The sequence below is a fragment of the Nyctereutes procyonoides genome, unplaced genomic scaffold (genome assembly GCF_905146905.1).
Source record: "Nyctereutes procyonoides isolate TBG_1078 unplaced genomic scaffold, NYPRO_anot_genome, whole genome shotgun sequence".
NCBI classification, from domain to species: Eukaryota; Metazoa; Chordata; class Mammalia; order Carnivora; family Canidae; genus Nyctereutes; species Nyctereutes procyonoides.
In genome coordinates, this window is record NW_026575131.1 from 1826895 (window position 1) to 1851705 (window position 24811).

General features: G+C 52.4%; 1 protein-coding gene across 4 annotated transcripts in view; it reads right to left on the reverse strand.

Annotated features, from left to right (window-relative positions):
* MGLL (monoglyceride lipase) overlaps positions 1-24811 on the reverse strand; it is a 114865-nt gene that overhangs the window by 59195 nt on the left and 30859 nt on the right. For all 4 annotated transcript variants that reach the window (XM_055344857.1, XM_055344855.1, XM_055344854.1 and 1 more), the window contains exon 3: positions 15132-15238. In XM_055344857.1, coding sequence (XP_055200832.1) covers positions 15132-15238 — 107 coding nt within the window. The remainder of the gene's footprint in view (positions 1-15131; positions 15239-24811) is intronic.

A 24811-nucleotide genomic window follows, 5' to 3' on the forward strand; every position in this document is an offset into this window, starting at 1 on the left:
ACCCCGGGATCACGCCCTGAGCCGAAGGCAGACGCTCAACCACTGCGCCACCCAGGCATCCCTCATCTCACCTTTTGCTCAGAGAGGCTTTTTTAGTTCACAGAAATGGTGCCGTTTTATCGTTTTATGGAGATGCTTCGAGCCTTAGGGTGCCTGATGACCTCAGGGGCTGTTGGCTGACAGGTCAGCTGGTAAGAAGGGGGCCTGCCCTAGAGCTGCTGAGCAGCCCAGCCCTCCCTCCCTGCACCCAGGGCCTTGGAATCTGTCCTTCTGGCCTTCAAATGAAGAGCTGTGGATGATTCCTCTCCTTTTTTAGTAAAAGAGAAAGTTTCCACCACATAAACCCTCTAAGCAAATTTTCTGGTCTGGTGACATCTGTACAATAACCGGGGAAATAATTAATTATTGTTATGGTGCCTAAATGATCCAGCATTTCTCCCCAAGTCCACGAAAAGAGACAGCTGGCCCCTGCCTCTCACGCTCACAGTCTTTGCTGGCAGCCCTGCCCCGTATGCCTGGTTTTCGACATTGAAGAAAGGAAGCCAGTGGCGTGGAAGACAGAGCTGCCTTTTGGGAGTGCCACCTTTCAGATGGGAGCAGAGCAGAGGGAAAGACAGAAGCACCTGGGCACAGAAGCCTGTGTTTATTGCATGCAGAGTTTGCTCTGGGTTCTTTGTTCAAGGTAGAAGCCTGTGGAACCCTCAGGCTCATTACACAGATGGGAAAATTGAGGCTCGGATAGGTCCACTGACCCATCTCAGCCACACAACCAGAAACAGAGGGCCAGGCCCTCTGCCTCCCTCCAGGGGAGTCACATAACAGAAGCCCTGTGGCTGAGCTCAAGCTGAAGCCGGGGAGCCAACTCCTGTGACAGGCTCACAGGATGTACTCAGCACGGCTGCCAGGGTGTGAGCCAAGGCACTGGAGTGAAAGCTCTGTGCTTCTACTCTTGGATTCAGCCCTTGACACTGTGTTGGCCCATTGGCTGGGCTCAGGTGCCACCTCTGGGAGCCTGAGCATCTCTGAGCAGAACTTTGGCAGAAGGTGCACACTGGGGAGCTGGCACTGCACCCCGATAGACTGCACGTCTCAAGCTATTCCTAGAACTGCTCTGGTGCTTCTGTCAGATGGTGCAGAGACCTAGGGCCATTTGTGGGGAGGCTGCACTACCAGCCAGGCTGCTCAGAGGCGCAGCACCAAGAGGTGCCTCACTGGTCAGAGGGTGCACAGGCACCCCATCCCAAAACAGTCTTCCAAAAGTGAAGATGTTAGCAAGGTGAAAGAGCACAGGGACCTGAATCGGCTTTGGCGCTCAGGGCTATGTAACCCTGGGCAAGTTACTCTGCAGGTCTGCTCTTGCTTCCTAGATGGGCACAGTGCCTGCCCTGCCACATTGTTGCAAGGATTAAATGGGGCACTGATCCATGGAAAAATTACTCACATAGAGATGACAGATTTTCCCAAATGGTAAGGTGTTATTTTTTTTTAAGATTTTATTTATTTATTTGAGAGACAGAAAGAGAGAGAACATGAACTGGGGGAGAAGCAGAGGGAGAGGGAGAAGCAAACTCCCCTGCTGAGCAAAGAACCCAACTTGGGATTCGATCCCAGGACCCTGAGATCATGACCTGAGCTGAAGGCAGTGCTGAGCCACCCAGGCGCCCTATTTGATTTTCTTAAAATAGGACCCATCCTCTGATCCAAATTCATACACATGCATATACAATTATCGGGTCTGAACTTGGGTGAACCCAGAGAAATCACTGTTTCTAGCAAACGCCTTGAAATTCAGCAGGCATTCATGGAGTGGCCATTATAGCCTGGGCACCCAGAAGGATGCAGAGATCCACAATCCTTAGTTTGTTCTCTGAGTCCTGACTGTGCTAAGAGAGGGACCCATGGTGAGGGAGGGAACCGTGGGGAACCAGTGGCCAGACTGCCCTGTTTTCTGGAGCTCCCCAGGCAGACTGGTTCCCTCCTTGTGGCTGATGACTCCTTGGAGCCTCTGTGCCGGGGTTGCTGGCTTGGTTCAGGGCTGGGGTGAGATGCTCCAGGCAGTGTCAACTACTTAACCTCTGCCTCCAGGTTTGGGGTAGAAACCCGTGGAGCTGCAGGAGAAGCAACATCCTGCACCCGTGGTTCTATAGAATGGCCTGGAACACTGACTGCACAGACTGTCCAGCCGCATTCCGGCACTTTCCACATGCATCCATCCATGTGTTGTCACAGTCACTCAGCTACAACAGCCCAGGACAGAGGTGTGGTTGGTCTCTCTGTTTGCAGGTGAGGATATGGAGGCCTGTAGAGGCAGAGCGAGGCTCAGCTCCAGAGATGGAGGCACGGCCACCAGGCCACCTTGGTCTCTAATGTCCTGCCCGCTCACTTCCCCAGGCTGCCCTCTGGGGGCCTAGCTCTCCAGGCCCCATCTTCACACACGGGGCTCCTTACTCTCCAACATCCAGACAAGCACCGACCATGCATGGCACCCCAGGGTGCTTGCCTAGGAGATCCAAATGCGCCTCAACATCCCAGGCAAGGTGGGGGTACCAGGCTTTATATTTTTTCTTTTACCACTAGTAGGAGAGAAATCAAGGCAAGAGAAATCGAGAGCGAAGCTGTGCGGCGCTGGAGCTAGACCCCTGCCCTAGGCCCTCCGCTCCCAGCTTGGGCCAGCGTCCCTGAGCAAAGCCAGAGACCACTCTACGAGCCTTGGAAGCAACTTGGGAAAATGAAGTTAAGCAAAGGCCATGAGAACCCTCAAGAAGGGTGTGGTAACTGTGCAGCTAGTTGCTTGTTTTTTCCAAGCTGCCAGCATGTACTGCTCTGAAGCCCCTCGCCTGCTGTCACGGGGTCCCTTTCCACGCCTCGCTCCCTCGCCGTGGTGCTCCAGGCCTGGCCTGCCAGTTGGCAGCATGGCAGGGTCTATTTTTAGTTCTCGGTGGGCCAGGCATTTCCTGCTCAAGTGCTGACTGAGCTCCCACTTCAGGAAGCTCACAAACCAGAGACTCCCCCTCCCCCAGCCCCCCCCCCCCCACAAAGGCTTCTGGTGTGGGCCTATGGAGCCACCAGGCCTCCCCCAGGGACGGGTTCAAATGCGGTCAGCCCTGGCTCTACCTGTTTTCAAGTCTCTCCGAGGAGCTCCTCTTCCTGGTCCATGGGCCCAGAGTTACTTTGAATGTTAATTCACCAAACGGCGGGGGGGTGGCCACTTCCAAGGCTGGGAGCTACAGGAGGACCCGCTCCTGGGACACCAGAGGCCCAGCCCAGCCTGCCATTTGGTGGCAGGCGCCTGAAGCCTGTACCTACCCCGTCCCCCTAGAAGAGAAGAGGCACCTTCTCTGGGCCACCTGCGGCTTTGCCAGTGACCCTAAGTGGGTGCAATTAGGGTCATTATTTCAGCTCCGGTGAGGAGCATGCTCTAAGAAGAGGCACTGCCTGCCCACGCGCTCCCCAGGCCGTCCCGCTCTGTGTGCTTCTCAGATGATAACTCACAGGAGCTCAGCCAGGACCCATATCACTAGTTCCACCTCACAGGTAAGGAAATGGGGGTCCCTGGGGGTCCCTGGGGGTCAGGTCCTTGGCCATCCCTGCAGTTGGTGAGTGCCGGAGCAGCTGGGATGTGCACCCCGGCAGTCACTCTGGGGTCCCTCTCACCCTGGGCAGCCACGTTAGGTCACTCCCCTGGGCATGCCCTTGGTCTCCATGTGTGCCTCAAGGACTCCATGTCCCCGCTACTGATTGGGGACCTGTGTGTGTTTCACCTGACTTGAGTATCTTTAGGCCAATCCTCAGTATTTGCAGATGGGATTATTTTTATAATCCAAGGTAATTGTTACTTGAGTCTGGGGGCAGACTGTTTAAATTTAGAAGGTGTCTGGCGCCTGGCAGAAGGGAGCTGGCCTCGCGGAGCGTGCTGCAGGGCACGTGCAATGCACCCTCGGTGCTCTGCTGGGCCTGCCTGCAGGGGATACAGCCAGGAACAGGTGCACCAGAGACGAATAGGCTCTAGAAGGCATGCCATCTCCAAAGCTGGCTTTTGAGGCACCAGTGGAGGCATCCAGCCTGACTAAGGGCATCAGGCCTCCTGACAGCATGGAGCTACCCTGGACACTAGAAATGCCTGGCCAGCATCCCGTTGTCGTGGGCTCTCCAAGCTCAAGGCCAGCTCTGACTCAGCTGGAATGGGAACCTCTGGGATGCACCCAAGGCCTCCAGGCACACTCAGTAGTGTGCCCTCTGCTGTGGCCAAAACTGCCTGGGGTGTGGCTCCTGCCTCGATCCCGGTGGGGACCCCTGCTGTCCAAGCATGGGGCACACCTCGACATGTCCTGCTGCTGACCAGGTGCAGACCCTGGGTAGTGTCCATCTCTTCCTCTGCTCTGAGCTCTGCCAGCATGACCTTGCCTTCCACGGAGTCTCTTTGAATTTCATTCCTTCCCCCCTTCCACACCCATGTCCATCCCCTTGTCCCCCATCCTGTAATCTCCCAGAGATGGAACCCTCCTGGATGGGGGAGAACGCTGTCTTCTGGGAACTGCTAAAGCTCCTTTATTTCACAAAACCATTACACCTCCCCCCAGCAAGTGGCCAGAATCTCAGCTGTGCTAGGAAACAGGAAGAAAACAAAGACAAAGTTCCACTGCTGGAGGAACTAGGAGTCTAGCAGGGGAGGCAAATGTATCAACAAATCACTAAAAATACCCAGTGGGAGAAGAGCTATCCTCAAGCAAGTGAAAAATGGCACAGGAGCATGGAGGGCACAGAGGGGAACGAAAGCTGCAGGGAGACCTGAGCTGGGGACACAAGCCAGACTGGCTGGGGATGGGCAGGTGGGTGGTGGCCATGGAAGGCAGCCAGGTCCCTGGGGAGGCTGTAGCACGGCAGAGCACAGCCGTTGGCCAGTGTCTGCACAAAGTTGTTTTTTTTTTTTAAAGATTTTATTTATTTATTCATAGAGATGCAGAGAGAGAGAGAGGCAGAGACACAGGCAGAGGGAGAAGCAGGCTCCCTGCAGAGAGCCCGACGTGGGACTCGATCCCTGGGTCTCCAGAATCACGCCCTGGGCTGCAGGCGGCGCTACACCGCTGCGCCACCGGGGCACAAAGTTGTACGTTAGGAGGCAGCTGATGCTTCCTGGCCCTTGAAATACTCGTGGCCACCGTGGGCAACACTGAGCTGCTTGACGATGGTGATAAAAGCCCAGGAGCTGATCTACTGCACAGCTGCTAACCCCTGCCCCGGTCCTGGCCGTTAGTGAGGCTCTCAGCGGCAGCCCACTGCCCCTCCTCCTATGTGGCTGGACTGTCATCCCCCAAATGCTGCCCACACCCAGTCAGCTGGCTCCCTGGCTTTGGCCACCTGACTCAACCGTGACTTCTCTCACCTATGAACACCCTGGACAATGGAAGGAATCCAGTGTGCCCTTCCTACCACGTGCCTGGTGCTCTGCTTCCCCAAAGCTCAATATTACCATCTTTAAGGAGGGACAACAGGGCCATGCCTCGTGGTGCCAGCCCATGATGGGGAGGCTTGCTCCAGGGTCCTGCCCCTGCCTCTGTCCCTGGGGTGCCTGTTCTCCCACCCCCACCCTGCCAGGGGCCTCCCAAGGCAGTGCAAGCCTCAGCCCTCACGGGGCCTCCTTCGCAAGGACTGCGCTCCCTCCTGCAGTCTTCCTCCCTCCTGGCTATCTGGAATGCCACCTGTCTCTCTTGGAGTCGGCAGTGTCCGTGGCCCCACCCTGATGAGCTGTGCCCCAGCAAGGGCAGGGTCTGAGCGTCGGGTGTCCCATCCCCCACCAGGGCCTTCTGGGTAGTGCCCATGCCTGTGTGCTGAGGTGACCAAGCACCATCCATCCTGGGTGTACCTGGGCTAGCTGTCCTCCCTTCCCTGTCCTCATGCGGGAACCCCGCTCTGACCTGATGAGGGAGGAACTCAGGGGGAACGTGTGCACACAGCAGACAATTGGGCGCTGTGAAGCCTGAGGACGAAGAGCAGCTCTGGCACATTGGTGGGAGAGGGGCTCCAGGACTGTGGGCCTCTGTTACCTGTGGACCTTTCCTCTGCTTCCTGGGCTGGAGAAGGGGCCTCCGGGTGCTATCAGTCTGCCATGCACAGTAAGTGAGACGAAATGCCCAGGACGGTCTCTGCCCACAGTTAGTGTCCAAATGGTAACTCCTGGTCCTGCGTTGGGCAGGGGGTGGTGCTTGGGTGCTCACACGCTGTCCTCACCTGTGATAATGGCACCTACTTCCAGGCTGTCACGAGGGTCCAACAGGCAGTGTTTCAAAAGCCTTTTGTGTGGACAGTCAGGGGTACTATTAGGTACTAATAGGTAACTATTAATAGATATTAATTGAATGCAAATATCATTGCATCCTGGAATGACTCTCCTAAATACCCCCTGAGACAAGTAAAGTGACATCCACTTTTCAGATCTGGAAGCCACATTCAGTCATGTGACACTGCAACCAGTGTCAAACTCAGGTTTTTCTATGACTAATAAGTAGTCCCTCCCCCATAGCCAGTGTCTACGGAGTACTGAAAGTGAGCCCACCACTCTGCATGGACCATCTAGCTCACTCAATCCCCCCACTCCCGATGCTGGGGTAAGCAGAGATTTTGATTCATTTCTGCTGTAGATGAGAAAATGGAGATTCATAACTTGCCCAGGGTCACACAGCAAGCAAGTGGTTGAACTAACCGGGGTCTTGCAGACACCGAAGTCTACATTTTTGTTCTATTTCCAAATATAACCTATGTATACACCCTAATTACGTACATCTTTTCTCGGTTCCTGAACCACAACAAAGAGCGTTGATGGTGCTGAGAATTTCCTTCCCTAGAATTATTCAGTCTTTTTTTTTTTTAAACCCAGCATCACATATAAGTAATTTGACTTTTTTTTTCCTCCTCCAAGTGACTCATTTGAACACTTCAGACACTGTGTCTTTCAGAAGACAGAATGATGTCTGTTTTCTCCTTACCAGAAAACCTTAAATATTTCCATCTTTGTGGGCATGTGAATAATTTTGAATGAATGAATACGCCCTTGGGTAAATTCCTTTTGAAAGGTAATCAGGTGGCAAAGTATCAGGCAGACTCCAGCACCAAAAGGAGAAAGGTGGCACCGACTTTCTGGATGCATCTATTTGGCTTTCCAAGGCCCTAACACAAACTCCTGATTCAGGATTTCAGACTACCAACTGGCTTGTAGGCCTCAAAAGGGCAACTCCTTTTGTTGCTTCCACAAAGTGGAGTAAACAACATGCCTGATTCAGACGCAAATAAGTCAGTGCTCCTGGCGAATCTCCACCCCCCCCCCCACCCCCAGCAATCACTTCCTGCTTTCTTACAGAATGAATTCAAGGGTAGGTAAAAGACCAGAGGCGAGGACACCTGATGCCATCAAAAGGAAGCCACTGACGCTGATGCCGATGAAGAGATGGGGAGCTGGAGGTTAGACCTGTCAGCATGGGCTGAATCGCCTTTGGATTAACACACATGGCAAGTGTGAGCAACTTGCTTCGGAAAAGATAGAAACTGTCCACTTAACCGTGAGGAACTGCAAAAGGAAGACAGTATGTAGCGCCAACGAGAAAAGGGGTCTGTGGGCGGGGAGGGTGGCGCGGCACCTGCTCTGTGCCCAGCAGGTAGGACATTCATGTAATCCTCGCCAGCTAGACACTGTGGCTCCGTCACGGGTCGGGGCAGGGGGAAGCTGGTGCTCACTGAGGTTTAGTGACTTGTCCGAGGTCACTGTGTCTCGGACAATGAAGATTTCCCCGACGATCACTCCCCGAGGCAGGCTCAACCCCTCCCTTCCTCCATCCGTAGGCACGTTTCCACCACGGCCCCAGAACAAGCTCCTCTGCCCACTGTTCTTTTAAAACATGCCTGTCTCCTTCACTGTCCTGGGGTTCTTGGAGGCAGTCGCTAGCTCTCTGCCCTCCGTATTCCCGAACCCCCTGCAGACCCAGCAATAGGTTCTCATACCACATCTGGTTTTTGAGATACTCAATCTGTTTATTGAAAATATTACATTTCCAGGGCACCTGGGTGGCTCAGTTGGTTAACGTCTGCCTTCAGCTCAGGTCATGATCCTGGGGTCCTGGGATCGAGTCCCACATTGGGCTCCCTGCTCAGTGGGGAGTCTGCTTCTCTCTCTCCCTCTGCCCCTCACCTTGCTTGTGCGCACGCTCTCTCTCTCATATAAATAAATAAAATCTTTTTTTTAAAAAAGAAAATATTACATTTCCAATTTTAACTACATCTACACTGTAGCTTAAAGGAGATTCTACATAAGAAATACCTGTGGTGAACCTGGCTCCTTTCTCCTTGCAATCTGCTCCCTTGAATCAAGATCTGGGGGTGGGGTTCAGCCATCTGGATTTCCACAAGCCTTCTGGGGACCCTGCTGTCCACTGGAGATGAGAACCCTCTCGCTCTATCCCACAACCACAATATAACTATATTAGTACTCTTACATCATTTTATAGATGAGCAAACAGAGGCCATGGAAGTTTGTTCTGTTCAAGAAAGAGGCAAGTGACCAAATAAACTCAGATATTTCTATCCGAGATGGAAGGTTTGGGTGTGCCTACCGGTGAACTAAGGAGGAAGGGACCCAAAAAGCTCTCGGGACACAGCAGGTGCATAGCCCACCCTCCTATACCTGCTACCCCTGTCCCTGGAGCTGGCTCCCCAAACTCATGAAGCATCAAAGGGCAGTTCACTCCATTATTCTCACTTTCACATTTACTAAAGGCAAGAAAAGCTGACACATTTTTCAAACATTTCAAACAAAAATACATTACTGTAACGGATGGTGACCAATCTTTTCGATAGGTCCAGCAAGGGACTTGAGTCAAAACTATCTCCTTGTATGGAAAACACGCATATCATCTTCCCCCCACCCCTGAATTTCCTAAATACCCTTCATGGGCCTGGATGGAAGCCCCTCACGAGCAGAACAGAGCACAACTGCCACCCACAAACATTCCCTCAGAACTTCCTCTTCTCTCACGCCCCAGCTGAGTTAGAAAAAATAAAACAAACTCCTTTTAACACTTTCCCTTAAATATTTGCAGATAATTAATTCACTGTTAATCAGTTGAGAATGGTTCTTTTATACTTTGTAAATAGAAAGAGAGCAGCTCTGGCCTCAGCAAATGTATTTCTCCGTGTGCCAGGTCCAGAGTCAGGAGGCTGCTCCCTGGGGAGGGTCCCCTTGTAGCAGCCCTGTCACCTGGAGCCCACCAAGATGCCCACATGCCAGGCAGGCTCCCGTGTCCATCCCCGAGTCCTTCCACCTGCAGGGTGCTTCCCACCCCAGGGCCTTGACCCTCTCTTCTGGTCACACCAGCCGCTCAGCTTGCGTGGAAGGCTGAGGGGTTTCCAGTGAGTCACCGTGAGCAGCTGGTGACCGAGGGACGACGTAAGCATCAGCCCTGGTTTTCTCTGCACTATATTTAGAATGGCACAGAAAATTCCATCCTCTGGTGTTTCCACCTGTTCAGACATCCCGGAAGCTCCTCTGCTCCTGCCTCTCCCTTGCTGGGCCCTGCAGTGGGTCCCATCTCCTGACAGCTCCTGAAGTCCCCTGGTGGCCTTCCCTGCTTCCATTCCCTCGTGAGCTCCAAGTATCCAAAGGGACTCACAACAGAACCCCGAGCTCTCCCACCCCCTGGTAGCTGCCGCTACGCTTCAGAGTCCGTGAATCCTTGGGCCTGGATGTCCACCTGCACATGACACAAGCACACCATATCGCGCATCCACTTTTTGTCCCTATGGTCTCCTTGCCTGGAACTCTAACACCTGGGGTGATTTTCAAAAGTCTCGATGCCCCAGATATACCGAAGACCTAAGAAATCCAAGTCCCTCTGGAGAGGGGGCCCCAGGCATCAGTATTTTTCAGGATTCTCCAGGGATTTCTTTTTTTTTTTTTTTTTAAGGTTTTACTTACTTACTTACTTATTTATTTATTTATTTATGCGAGACAGAGAGAGAGAGAGAGAGAGAGAGAGAGAGAGAGACAGGAGGCAGAGACACAGGCAGAGGGAGAAGCAGGCTCCATGCAGGGAGCCCGATGTGGGACTCGATCCTGGGACTCCAGGATCACACCCTGGACCGAAGGCGGCGCTAAACTGCTGAGCCACCCGGGCCGCCCCTCTCCAGTGATTTCAATGGGCAGCAGAGGTCAGAGCCACTGCTCTCAATGATGGGTGCCTCTCTCCACACCCTTTCTTCTCCTGGGATAATCTGACTCATCCAGCAAGATCCAGCCACTCTGCCAGTGCTCCAGGCGTGGGGATGCCTGTGTACCTCTGAGGGACCATGCTCTCCTCGCACACCTGAGTTACAGGCCACCTCTGTTCCAGCCTCCAACCATGTTTCAGACTTCACTGGACAAGTTGCCCTAATCTTGGCCACCAGACTCAGAGTTCTCGTGGCCACTCTGTTGGGCCCCCTCCATGAGGATGAGACCCAACAGTGCCCTGATGCTATGGATACTTCTATGTGTATGTTCTATTGCAGATGTTTAAGACATTTCTGGTCTCGTGGATTTTGAATCATATACTCCTTCCTCCTTGGGAGGCCTGGGTGGCTCAGTGGTTGAGCATCTGCCCTTCAGCTCAGAGCATGATCCCGAGGTCCTGGGATCAAGTCTCACATCGGGCCCCCTGCAGGGAGCCTGCTACTCCCTCTGCCTGGGTCTCTAACTCTCTCTCTGGGGCTCTCATGAACAAATAAATAAAAAACTTTAAAATAAATAAACTCCTTCCTCCATTCAGCCAACACTGGTGATACCTCCCCTCTGCTTGGTGCTGGGCTCCACACAGCAGATGAGAAGGTTGTGGAGGACAGGAGGGCTGATACAGGATGACAGGTAAGACAGTCTCCTCCAAAGGAAGGAGTTACTGCTTAGGATACTAACTACTATAATGACGTTCAGCACTTAATAGGGGTCCTTTAATTTTTCTGGGGCAGACAGGTCATTGCACCATTAGCATGTCAGTTCTCATGTCTGGGAATCTGTCCTTAAATGGCACTTAACGCAGGGCTAATCCACAATTAGGAATGTTAACCACTACTTATTGATGATGCTAATAATGACCTTTGCATCAAAACCTTATGAAAGAATACAAGGATGGATAAGACAGACAGGAGATGCTGTTATATCCAGAAAACACATGAAGTAGAAATGGTTGGGAAATGCTCCTTGCAGTGACAAACCTGGGAGCATGGCATGGCAGGGGATAGGTGGCTACCGGCAGCATCCTTTCTCCGCTTCCTTCTTACTAACAGAACCCTGTTTTGTTTGTAGCAGCAAATGCACATGGAACAAATGTGATTTCCCCGCCTCCCTTGCAGCTAGGTGTAACCATGTGATGCTGTGCCGGCCAATGAGATGTAGCTGGAATATGCCGGTGAGCTTCCCTGGTATAAGCCCAGCCCCCTCCTCCATGTGGTGTCTCACATCTCCTTCCTGCTGAGAATAGGAGGCTGGAGCTGGCACCATGGGCAGGAAAGCCACAGACTAAGAACAGCTGAGCTAAAGTGCACATGGAGCTTGGGGCTCTGGTGGTGGCGGCAGCACTGCGGTGTTCTCATACCTGCCTCAGACTTTGTATGGTATGGGAGAAAAAGAAACCTTTATTGTGTGTGTGAAGTTACTGTGGTCAGGCCTCTGTTGCATTGCAAACTGTGTCTGACTCATATGAGGGCTTTGGTGCGATGAGAATGGGCTCCCTTGGCTATAGAGCCTCAGAATCCTCGCCTCTAAATAGGGGTAATATATATATATTAATCATATAGAATGTACAAAAAGTGCCTAGAGCAGAGCTTGGTGTGCAGCTGGCACTCAACCAATGGCAGGAATCATAATTCTCATTTCTGGCGAGCTGTTAATGCCCGTGTGGTCATCTCATAAAACCCTAAAAGAAGCAAAGTTAAACGAGATCCTAATTGAGCACTGCTCTGTGCTTGCCAGTCCACCGGGCATGCTGGGAAACACAGCCAGACTGCTGCAAGTACTGTGTGTCAAGATTTCTGCCTAAACGATGAGATATTATAATGTAGTTGGGCAACGAGATTTAACCTGAAGTCAAGTTAGCAGCAGATTTATAGAAACCTTTATTTCTATAAATTGTGTTGCGAAACCCAGCAGCGGCAGTTCTGTTTACTTTGTAAAGCATCTGCACATCTACTGCTTCATTCTATCCTCACGCCAGCCTCTCTGGGCCACACAGAGGACCAGGCTCGGGGCAGCAACAGTGGCCTCAGAACCCAGCACCCCTGGCCCCTGGCCTTGGCTTCGCTGGTTCAGCTCAGAGCCTTAGAGTCTGCTGTGTGGGTGTGCGGCCCACGAGGCGGTCTGCACGGTGGCTGAGGGGTGGTGTGGGAGATGGCAGAGGGAGACGTTACCATACTCTGCTGGGCCCTCTCCGTGCATTATGCCATCACAATCCTGGCTGTCCTCCCCATCTGGCAGATGAGAAAACAGAGGCTGGGAATGGTTCAATATGGTCTCTGAGATCTCAGGCTTGAGTTGCAGCCTCATGGGCACTTGGGCCAGGTGTGTTTGCACCTGCGCGCTCTTGCTGTCTGGGGTGAAGGTTCTAGCAGCACACCTCTGCTGATGCATGGGAGCGCAGGATGACAATGTGCCTGAATACACAGCGAGTTGGGGCCCCACTGGCCCTGGAGCCGCCACAGGCCCTAGAATAGTCTTCCTCAGCTCTGCATTTTTAATCCTTGTGTACCTCCAACTGGCCCAGTAAATGCCTGACATTCTCCCCATTTCTGCTCTATTTAAATTGAAAATCTATGTAGGAAAGAATAAAGTCTGCCTGTCTCTGCATGTATTTGTGCCTGGTATGAATACCAAATCATCCATATCTTGTCATCAGGGAGGCCAGGTTTCAGAATCTGCAGTTCTGGGTTCGAATCCCTCCTTTTCCACATGTCTCAGCAAGAAATCTCAGCAAGAATAGATCACTGACCACCAGGATCCACCTCTCCAGCCTGCACGAGACCCCACTATGACGGCCCACTCATGGGGCTTTCTCCCACTAAGTAAGCCACAGTCGCTTTCATCTATACATGACCAACAAAGTCACAAACATATTCAACTGGATTCATTTCTTGAATAATGCCTCCTTCTAGCACTTGCCAGAGAGATTTCCAATGAGTCACAGGAAAAAAACCAATAAATCAAGATACTTGGAACAGGTGAACATAAACAACCGGTTTTGAATGATCTTTAGAACATCACAGAAAGCTATGCCTCAATCCTACATGTTATTTTGGGAACATCAAAAGGTGGGCTGTTTCTTTTCTCCTTTTACTCAAAAAAAGGAAGCCTTTAAAAATTGTTTTTCAAAGTTCCACAGTCAGACAAAATAAATAGTGCACAATAGGTACTCACCCCCACAGGTGTGGCCAAGAGGGGCTGGTAGGAAGGTAACTGACGCCAAGATTCACAACAAACACTTGAGTTTCTGGATAAAGGTGTTTAGTGTTTGCAAAGTATGATAATTTTTTTCCTCCAGAATGTCCCTATGTTGTTCAGTTTGAAGATGGAGGGGATGACTGCAACAAATGTTAATGGAAACAAAGACAACAGGAAGAGAGGCATTCCCATCCTCGGCCTTTACACGCAGCACACGTTGCCAACGTTCATAATGACACAGCCCCCATAGTGAAAATCAGGATAGTCCTCAAATATTATGTCTCAAACAGCCTCACAAATATTACTGGGACCATTTGCAAAGCACTAAAGAACATTACAACCATAACAAGAAAGGATTTAATCAATATTCCCAGTTACAAAGACGTTTGCACATATCTGGCTTAAAAGGGGCTCTTGATAATCCACATTTACACTTCTTGTTATACAAAAAGCCCCAGCAAGCTTCTCATCCCCTGCTCATCCTCTCTCTGCACAGATATGCTTTCCCTCTCTCAAGGACTCCTTGGCCCCTTCTCTGCTCCCCACCTCCCTCTTTTCAGCAATGCCACTTAATTATCTGTTTTTCAAATCCCATAAAATAGAAACCACCTTGCTGGATCTGAGCCGGGACGATAGATTTCTACATTGAAGCGGTGGAGAAATCACCATGTTCAGTCATGGGGGAACACCTTGTTTTTTGTTTTTTTTTTTTAAGATTTATTTATTTATTCATTCAGAGAGAGCGAAGAGAGAGGCAGAGACACAGGCAGAGGGAGAAGCAGGCTCCATGCAGGAAGCCCGATGCGGGACTCGATGCTGGGTCTCCAGGATCACACCCCAGGCTGCAGGCGGCGCTACACCGCTGCACCACCAGGGCTGCCCGGAACACCTTGTTTTTAAAGACTGTTAGGCAAGGAAGGATCTAAATTGGGAGCTTTCCAAACCATGAAGAATGTCACAAAAATGAAGGGATGACATACTGACTTAGGCAATAAACACTGCATTTTTGACAGTGATTGTGGATTTTGTTGCAGGACAAAGAATCAAAGCATCGGCCTGGGGATGTGTGTGTGTGTGTGTGTGTGTGTGTGTGTATGTGTGCAAGAATGTGTATGCATGCATATGTGTGTGTGTGCGTGCACATGCACGTGTGTGTTTGGGGCTTTCTTGTGACCAACACGGCCTTTGAGATTTTTACTATTCTCCTGGTTTGAAATGCTTTGTAAATGTCTTGCAGTGAAAGTGGGGTTGAATTGTATTTGCACTGCCTATGCCACATCTATCTGAAGTCCCTTGGGAGAAAACCAGGGCCTGTTTTGTACAGAAAGCACTTTATAAATGCAGGAGAGGATTCCTTGGCCTGGGGCAAGTTCTTACATAAACAGATTCTGGCTTTGGTTTTTTTTTCAGTTGAGATTTCTAATCAGTCTTCATTCAATCCCAGACTCAACAGAAACTGCTGGTCAGACACATTTTTTTGTTTACATGACTACAGTTTTTGTTTTTTTTTTTTTTAAATTCAGAAACATCCCATGGAGAATGTCTTTTCTCAGTGTCACCGCAGGAATCACAGAGAATAACAGAGGCAGAGGGATGAGGGAGGTGAGGTGATGGGGGGGGGGTCCCCAAACTTTCAGGGCCCGGCCAGCAGCCTGGGCCCTGTCCCCTGGGGGGTACTCACCATGGTCGTGGGCAAACACCAGCAGCTCCAGCCCCACCAGCATCTGAGCCAGCTCATCATAGCGGCCGCAGTGCTCCCCAGCTCCATGGGACACAAAGATGAGGGCCCTGCAGGGGTGAGAGGGAGCCAGGTTAGGAAGGCGACAGACCACTGAGCATGGCTTGAGCAATACAGAACTTTCAAGACACCAGCATCAAGTGGAAGACCGATTTACGGGCTAGATGCATTAGTGAGAGGCACTGCTGTTAAAACGCTAGCTCCAGGCCACACAGAACGGAGCCCAAATCCAGGCTGTCCTAGGAACTCCCCTGGGAACTCCCCATCCCACAAAGCTTCACTCCTTCCCCTGTAGGATACTAACGAGAATAGTACCTCCCTCCGTGGAGATGAGGGGGCTCGTGAGGGTCCAGGAGCTACTTTCTGCCAACGCCCCAGGCCCAGTGCATGTGCCAGGTCCTCCCTAGCCAGCCGCCCAGGTGAGCCAGCCCTCAGCCACCCAGGACACACCTTGGCCGTGGCCACAGTGATTGCCCCAGGGACAGGCAGGGGCCTCAAGTCAATCTGAGCAGACCCCAGGGTTCTGTCGGGCTGACTCATCCTTGAGGCCCACAGCCTGTGTGGCTCACACCTGGCAGGAGGCTGAAGATGCCTTCTCCTGGCTACCTGGGCCAATGCTCTGGGAAGGGATGGCAAGCCCTAAAGGTGGTGTGGGGGCCCTGGAGCCAGCCCAACCTGAAGCCAGAACTGTCCCCCCAGCCTTCTGCTGTGCTGGTCCAACCTGCCTTCTGCTGTGCTGGTGTCTGTCACTTGTGATCAGAAGAATCCTAAGTGACATCCAGCAATTCCCATTTGTGTGTGGGATGGTTTTACCTCTATTCCCATCCTTCTATGGGCTGCTGGAATGCCCATCACGAGGGCGCCTTGTATTCTCAAACCCCTCCCCTTCCTGAAGGCTCCCTCCTCTGAGGAAGATTTCACAGCCTCTAGCAGACTCTTCTAAGCCTCCTCTCTCCTGGGGCTTCTGTAATCCCTCTGTTGATGCAGGGGCGACAGCTGCCTTCTGCTTACCTCCACCACCACTTACAACCTTCTCCAGGACATGCAAACACTGCTTTTTCGTTAGTATCTAGCACGGTTATGAGCTCACAGTGGAGATTCTGAAGGAAGGAGGGTTGTAGGTTTTACAAGAAACAGCTATATTTTGCACCTTAAGTCTGTGTAGGAGAAGCCCCAGCATCTGGAAGCAGAGCTCGGCTGGGCACTCAGTCACCCCGGAAGACCTCCAATGTGGCAGGGCTACTCTGTGGCCTGAACACTAGTGCCACCGTGCTATGGCTCGGCCCACCTGCACCAGCCAGAGCCAGCCTGCCCACAGTGGGGGCTAGTGAAAGGGCATTTAGATTCTCAAACAGATAGTTTTCAAGACTCTTCTTCTTGGCATAAGACCCATGGGAGTGCCTGATTCCCCTTCGGGCAGAGTGAATGCTGCAAGCAACACCCATCCAATTTCTGCCAATAATGAGGGGATGGGGCGGGGGAGGGAGGAGGAGAAGGAAGAAAGGGAGAGCCACCACTGCCAGTTCCTGAGCATTTACTACGCCTCAGTTCCTCTGTTAATCCACATATAAGATTTCTAACCTTTATCGTCATCTTACGCTTTGTTTTCTTTACAGCTGAAAATGAAAATCAGAGAAGTTCAGTTTATGGCCCAAGTCATCCAGCAAGTTGGTAAAATGTAGATCTGAGTGTGTTGCTGGTGGCTCTCGGGTCACCCACGGGTCACCAGTGGGGCCAGAATACAAGTCACCCTGTCCCTTGCCTGCCTGGACACTCCCTCTGGCCAGGTTACCTCCCTGTCCTCACCAGGGCCTTCCAGCGTCACTCCAGCAGCACCTGCTTCTTCCTGCCCCAGGGCCTTTGACCCAGCCAACCCCCTCTCTCTGAATGCTCTGCTATAGCTGCTCCTCATGCCCCTGTCTTGGGACCCATCACCACAAAGAGGCCTCTCCACCGATCACCTAGTGGCCCCCCTACTTGGGCCTTTTTGAGCCACACTGGCCCCGTCACTTACACAGGTCTGTAACTGCTCATCACCGGATGCCGTTGCTTTGCCATTCACTTGCCTGCTCGGACCCTGGTTCTCTCCCCTCACTTCCAGGTTCAGCTCAAGAGGCCAGCAGCCTTGTCTGCTTGCTGCCGGCAGAGGCCCAGTGCTGTATCCCAGCCTGTGGCACTCAACAGGGACAAGCAGATGCATGTGAAGGGAACAAACGCCTCATCCCAAAGTCTGCAACAACTCCTCTCTGCCAGGCTGTGTCGGGACGGGACCCCACAGGTTCGTCTCGCCACACTACCCATTTCTTCTCTGAGCAGTGCACAAAAAATCTGCACGAACTTCGCTGGCCTTTGGTATCTGTCCTTCCTACCCTCTTCCTAGAAACGTAGGACAAACGTTGCGCACCCTCTCCGTTGCTCCATGGAACGTGCAGCCACGTGCTTGTGACCAACGCTCATCCGGGCAGACCCCACCTGCCCACCTGCCACTTCTGGGGTCGGCTGAGGATGATGCCGGAACCTCTAAATAGTCAGCTCCCATCTGCAAAAGGGGCAGGGCTTCCAGAACGGACGGCACAAGCACTTTAGCATCCTCTGGGGATGCGGCAGCTGCTGTATTAATTCAGCCCACAGTTAATGCAGGTGAACAAGTGCTCGAGCCGGTCACACTACAGGCAGCCTCTTGCTGCGGTCGGGCTCCTGCTCGGCAGAGGAGCCCTTCAGGGTTTCACTTAGCACTTGGAGGAGCGACACAAGGCACTGCCATTATGCCTGAAATTGCTTGTTAATAGAATCTACCCCTGAGAGATCATGTGGAAAAATACTTGGCCTCTGACTCCATAGAAATTTCTTCCAATCCAGTGGTTCTCAACTTTGTCTGCAACTTGAAATCGCCTGGAGAGCTTTCACAGATGCTGAGGCTGGGTCCCACCCCCAGAAGAACCCCTGGGTTTAATTGGTGCGGGGTGGGGAAGGCTCTCCAGGGTTCTGGTGTGCAGCTGAGGTGGAGAAGCACCTGCTCCCATCACAGCGTGCGGCTCGGACGGCAGTCCTGCTCAGAGGTCGCATGGAACTCACCAGTAGCAAAATGCCACCATTTAGGCCTGGAGACCTACAGCCACTTATCTCCCCAGGGAACATGCTGGGTAAACCACAGTTTCTATCTGTACAGATGCAGACACTTCCAGAAATGAAGCAGGCTGGCAGGGACCCCCTTCCCCGTCCCCTGGAAGGTTGCAGAAGCTTCTGGGCCCTTCTCTGTATGGGCTCAGCCCCCTCCCCAACCCGGGCCTCCCCCAAATCAACAGATGCATGCCCTGAAGCTGCCCCTGTGGTAAGTGGGGTTCTCTTAGTCTGTGCATTCAGCTCTGGCCTGGGCCCCGGTTCCGATACATCAGGGCCTCCCCCTCCCCGCACATATCTGTTCCCTGGACTCGAGTCTTTGTTTTGTAGAATCTGTCTGGCAAAGTGAACATCAAATCACATTACTCCTCCGCCTTAATCCCTTCAGAGACTTCTCACCGCAAGAGAACAAAGCTATTGCCTCTGTGATGACATCCTCACCTCCCTCCTCTCCTCTGCCTGTGGCCTCCTTTCCGACATGTTGCACAACTGGGGCGAGGGAGAAGGGAGTCCTGATATGCAGTGTTGGCTGTTTCCACAGTGTACGTGCTCTCTCCCGGCTGACGGCAAGTTAGTGTGCTGTCACTGGGCGTGGGGTGGGAGGGTGCGGATGCCCAGCAAGCCCAGCAAGCCGATTCCCCCCTGGGAGCCTCTGCCCCTGCCAAGGCGTCCAATGGGGATGCCCCCTCAGTCTGCACACAGTGACTCTGGCTTCATGTCACCGATCTCAGGCGTTCTGCGACCACTGCAGTAGAAAGAGGCCCGGGTCACCGTCCAAAACCACTTGTCCACTACCACACCTCTTTCTGCCCCTAACTAGGCTGCGTTCTACGAAGGCAACAAAGGTGTCATCTACGGTGCTCCCTACTATATCCTCAGCGGGTGAAAATGTTGGTGCATCGCAGGAGCTTAGGAAGGACTAGTTGGCTGACTGGAGGATCCCCAGGGCCTGGATCCCTCTGCCCCCCACCTCACAGCCCCCAGGTTTGGAGTTCACAGCCAGGGGCAGGCACGTCAGGAAGTCAGGCTGGCATGGGGTTTTCCATCGCTTCACTCCACTCACCTGCCAGGACCCGCCTGCCCTGTCCCCGCACACCTGCTGTAGGTGTGGCACCATCTGTTGATCTGCTCCCCTGTCACCCCATGTCCCCTTCTGGTGTCAGGGGCATGCCAGCTGTGTGTATTTAGGCTCCGTCTCCCTAGGAGAAGGGGAACCCCCAGCCTGAGGCTGTCTGAGCTCCCTCCTCCACCGCTGGAGGCTGACCTCCACTTGGAACTTCCCCTTTGCGGTTGCACAAGATGTTGTGATTCTTGCTGTTTCTGCTCTGAAAACATTCGGCACCAAGGAATCGAGAGGTGGTTAAATAAACACCACAGTTGATGGGTGGCTGGGACTAGAGCAAACTGAAGTCAGGATGACTGGGTTTGGTTCCTGACATCACCATGTGGGGCCCTGGGCAAGTCACCTGGTTGGTAGCTCTGAGCCTGCACTTACAGGACGGCAGCAACCAGCGACCTTGACTGAGGTCGTCCAGAAATACTGACGCCAGGTTTATCGCGTGCTAGGCGCCAGGGCCCCAGACAGGGACAAACAGCAGGGTCCCTGCCCTCGCACAGGTCACATTCCAGCAGGACGGACAGACACAGAGAATACACCTGTGGGCATGTATTGTGAGAGGCCCCGGGGACACAAAGAGAAGGGAGCACAGGGAGCCTTCTTTGGACAGGAGGGAGTGGCTAGTAAGAGTTCTAAGAAGTGAGGCAGCCAGAGCCTGTAGGGCCCTGGGGGGCAAGGAACTAAGGGGTTTCTCCTTACAGAGGATGGCTCTGCATAGGACAGTGATTGGATCTGACCTTCGGAAGCTTCCAGGGCTGCCATGGAGAATGGAAGGAGAGACAGAGGATGCTGTTTGTCAGGGCACCTGCAGGCTGGACTCTCAGCGGGTGCCAGGCACAGAGGTTCTCTCCCTCCCCTCCTGCCCTGGCATCCCACAGCCTCCGCAGAGAACAGCGGCAGAAAATTAGCAGGGACATTTACACAGACAAGGCAATATCCACAGCAGCAGAAATCAGGTTGCAGAAGAGGCTGGCAAAGATCTTTTTCCTGGAACTTCTTTAATGGCTGCAGCCAGTTAGGAGACAGTCATTCTGGGAGGAGGCAATGACTGTCAGAGGGGGAGGCCCAGCCCCAGGAGCAGATGGCCTGCCTGGCATCCGGCCCTGGGAGGCGGGGCAGCTCCCAGCATAGCATATGCAGCCCTTGACATGAATATGCTACAGAACTTCTCAGAATTTATAAACTGGGGCTGGTGTGGCCATGCCCCAGGTTTGACAAAGTGGAATTTCCCCCCACATTGAAAGACGATTTCTCCCTTTAATCCTTTGCTTAGTCATTATTTCAGTGATCAAACTTTCTTAGTTTGCTCATCTGTAAAATGGGGATAATCCTACCACCACCAACCTCAGAGGGCATTGTGACATAAATGACCAAAGGTATATGGGATGCCCTGGGCCTTCCCAGCATATAGACAGCTCTCTGTAACTGCCTGCCTTGAAGATGTTTCCTCTGATGGCACAGACAGTCTGCCTGTGGTCTAGAGCCCTGGCTTTACACTCCAGCCCTCCCATAAACTGGCTTCCAGATCTCTGTGGGCCTCAGTTTCTCCACCTGTGAAATGGAGTCATGGTACCTCCTCACTGGGGTTTTGAGATGAAATGAGAGGATGTATGTGAAGGCATGCAGCCCAAGGCTGAAAGCTCTGACTCTGCTGCCACACACTCTGCCTGCCTGCGCCCAGAAGGTGAGGCCCGATCATGGACCCACACCAGGCAGGGACCCAGGAAGGCTGGGCGGAAAACAAGCCTGCAGCCACCAACACCTTGAAAGGCAGGGACGGGTGCTAGAATGAAAAGCACTCCCCTCTATCAAGGATGCCCCCATCTGTCACGTACAGGAGTGTGGACTTGGCTGGGACCTCTCCATGTGCACACATGTGGCAGGTATCCCAACACCTCCCCCGAGACGCTGTTGGAAGGTTTAGATGAACCTACCTCAAGGACTTAGCATGGTCTGGCACCGAGTAGAAAACATTAGCCTCGTGCTTGCCCTGCCCTTTCCAAAGCCACAGAAAGCTTCATCAAAGGAGTTGCTGGATGCCCAACTGAAGCAATGCTCTGCTCATTTTATTAGGAAAAATTCAGGAAACCCAGGATTTGTGGGAGGAAACCCATATGTCGGATGATCACAGTGGATGTTCCTACCAACAGGCAGCAGCTCAGGTGGCAAGGTGGGGGCATCTGAACCAGGGAGGGGAAGGACACTAGCCCCATGAGCCCTTAGAATGTCCTCAAATGAAGGGGGCAGGAGGGCATCTGCCTGCCCATTCTGGGGGCAGTATGTGCTAGGAGTTCTCACTTACCCCCGAGGCATCCCACTCAGGCAGCTGGGTGGCTCACTCCATCATCCACATCCACCAAACTCCTTCCTGCCAAATTTTATGACTTTAAAAAAAATCCGCCCGGCACGTTTTGTCATGGGGCCCATGAGTGGGACTGCCAGGCTCCGCTGGACCCGTTTCCCATCACTAAAGCAGAGGCATGATGGGCTCTGCTGGAAGCCAAATTTAACCATTTCCCCTCCTCTTCCAGAGCGCCAGGCAGACTTCGCTCCTCTCCGTCTCTGGCAGGGCTCCCACAGCCAAATAGTGTGTGGCGGGGACCGATATAGAGCAAAACCCACAGAGGGTTATACAACTGCATAGGGGGAGCTAGAAATAGACTCATTTGTGAAACAGATCGATAATGCTTATCTCCCGGGGTCTTTGTGAGGGTTGATTGAGAGAATTTATGGAAAATAACCCTGCAGCACGTTGGTGCCGAGTCAGGCATTACATAATAGCCAATGCTGACAGCTGAGATTGACTTTGGCTCCATGGTGGTCTAAGCATGTTATGTGCTAACTCGTTTCACCCTCGCGACAACCCCCGTGAGGTGGTTCCGGCTCTTCAGACCCATTTTCCCCAAGGAGAAGAGTGAGGCCCAGAGAGGCTACACAGCTTGCCTGAGGTTTAGAACTCAGTAGAACCTGAACGCAGCCAGGCTGGCTCTCGGGTGCATTCTGGCCCACGGCGTGATGGCACGGCAGGAGGGAGAGGCCAAGTGATCATGTCACCGTGTGTGGTCAGATGGTCCCCGAGCCCCTCGCCCTGACCAGCTTCTCGCTCTGGCCTCCCGCCCCAGCCCACCCCTTCTCCCACCCTGTACACCAACCAAAGAAGGGCATCTCGTTCTCCAGCTCACCACCTCTGCCCATGCCTGTGATTGGGCTCAGGTCTGTCTCTTGCCTTCTCCGAACTCTGAAGCCTTTCCTGGCATCTCCCAGCCTGTTAGCTGCTCCCTCCTGAAGCCCTAAGAACACTCTGTTCACATCTCTTTTATCCAGGACTCATCAATAGCTAGCGTGAGTAGATAGCCACGAGTTCTTTGAAGACAAGGGCCATGTTTTATTGATTTGTCCTGGTGTCTGGTCCCTAGCAGCTAGGATGGCCTCCATTGTAGAAATCACAAATGATAAAGGAAAGAATGAATGAATGAGGAAATGAAGTGGCTCAGAGGAGGCGGACACCAACCCACATTGAGGGGGAGCATGCCTGGAGGCCCACGGGCCACTCCTGTATGCCCTACAACTATTTTGCAAGCCGCTGGTTCCTTCCAGGCATGATCTAAACATTCCTTACTGTTACACACCATTTCACACATTAGGGAGCAGGCACAGAGATGTTAACTCAGATGCCCATCTTTGAGGGAGGAAAATTCGATTGGAGGATTCTCTTTCATAACCAGTATGTTCGATGCCGATGTCTTGCAGGAGAGGGAAACTGGGTACTCTTTGTGTTTCAGAGAGGCGATGGGCTATAGGTGGCTTCTCCTGGGAAAGGCCACCACAAAGGACACGAGTAACCCCAAACTGGCTAGAGATTACCTATCAAGGATCTGCTTCTATTCCAGAATCCTGAAATAAATGTACTGAGTCATCTGTTCATTTATCAATGATTTGCGGGACCAGCTATGGGTCAACTCATCTAAGGATCCTATGAATAAGAGTTCCATTGCTCCAGGGGGGTCAGAGTGGAAACAACTCCTGGCACCTCCCCATGTCCACAGCACAGCCTCCCTACTCCACCCCAGACAGAATGCCTGGCTCTCTACTTCACTGCCCCTTCTCTGTCCTGGTCCCAGCTGCCTGCCCGTTTCCTGTGTGACTCCAACCTATAATCCTTCTCGCATGTGTGCTCCCCCATGCCCCACTGCCTCCCCAGGGCCCACTGTGTATATGTATGTATATGTTTTACTGCTGATTATCCCACCCCCCAGCCTCCTCCCAGGACCCGGACCAGGACCAGGGCATTTCAATAGCAGCATAGGCCAAACCCATCCTCTGTTTTGTTTTGTTTTGTTTTTTAAGATTTTATTTATTTATTCATGAGAGACACAGAGAAAGACAGAGAGAGGCAGAGACACAGGCAGAGGGAGAAGCAGGCTCCATGCAGGGAGCCCGACGTGGGACTCAATCCCGGGTCTCCAGGATCATGCCCTGGGCCGAAGGTGGTGCTAAACCGCTGAGCCACCTGGGCTGCCCCATCCTCTGGTTTTTGAGAAAGTCACTCACTGCCTCAAGTGCCTTACTAGTGAAAGAGTAACGAGAATCTCTTCTTGCACAGGTGTTTTGAAGTTTAAATGACAATGTTCTCAAAATGTCTAGTGTTGCACCTGCCTGAATGCCAGCTCCCTTCTTTTGGCTTCCTCTTCTCCTTACGTGCATGCCAGGATTGTGTGAGTCAAGTCATTTGAGAACACGCAAAGGAGGCTGGCACTTTGCAAGAATGCTCCAGACAACCGTTGAGTTACGTGCCAGGTCACCTACTGGTTTTCTGATCAGTGTATTTGGGTCTTTATACCTCTGACTCACATCAGGCAGGCACACCTGTGTCAGAAATGGACTGGACTTCATCTGCCCGGGGGCGGGGAGGTCATACTTGAAACATTTTTATTTGGAACAAGGATGATGACTGTCAGCCTACCTAAGGCTGAAGGAATTCTCCATCCTTCCGGCCGTGAGCCAGATGGAACTCTTCCCAGCTCTGACATGCTAACTACAATGGCTCCCCCAGGGAAATAAAGCAGTCAGGGTAGCACCAGGCACGTGGCAGGACAGCAGCCACCTTGGACCCTGGCTGGCTCAACAGCTCCCACGGCCACTGTCAGGGCTCGGTCTGCACTCCGCCCATGTCTACCGAGAAGGAAGGCAGACGCTGGCTTGGGAGGCACACAAACTGGGTGGTTTCAAAAGCCCCACTTAGCATAATTCCTAATAAGCCAAAGTTACTAAATCATTAGAAAAATAGGTAACGAGTATGTAGGCGATCACGTAACTATAATTTTACTTTCTAAAAATTTTAACAACATGGGTGGGGGATGAGTAAAATAAGTGATGAGTGATAGGG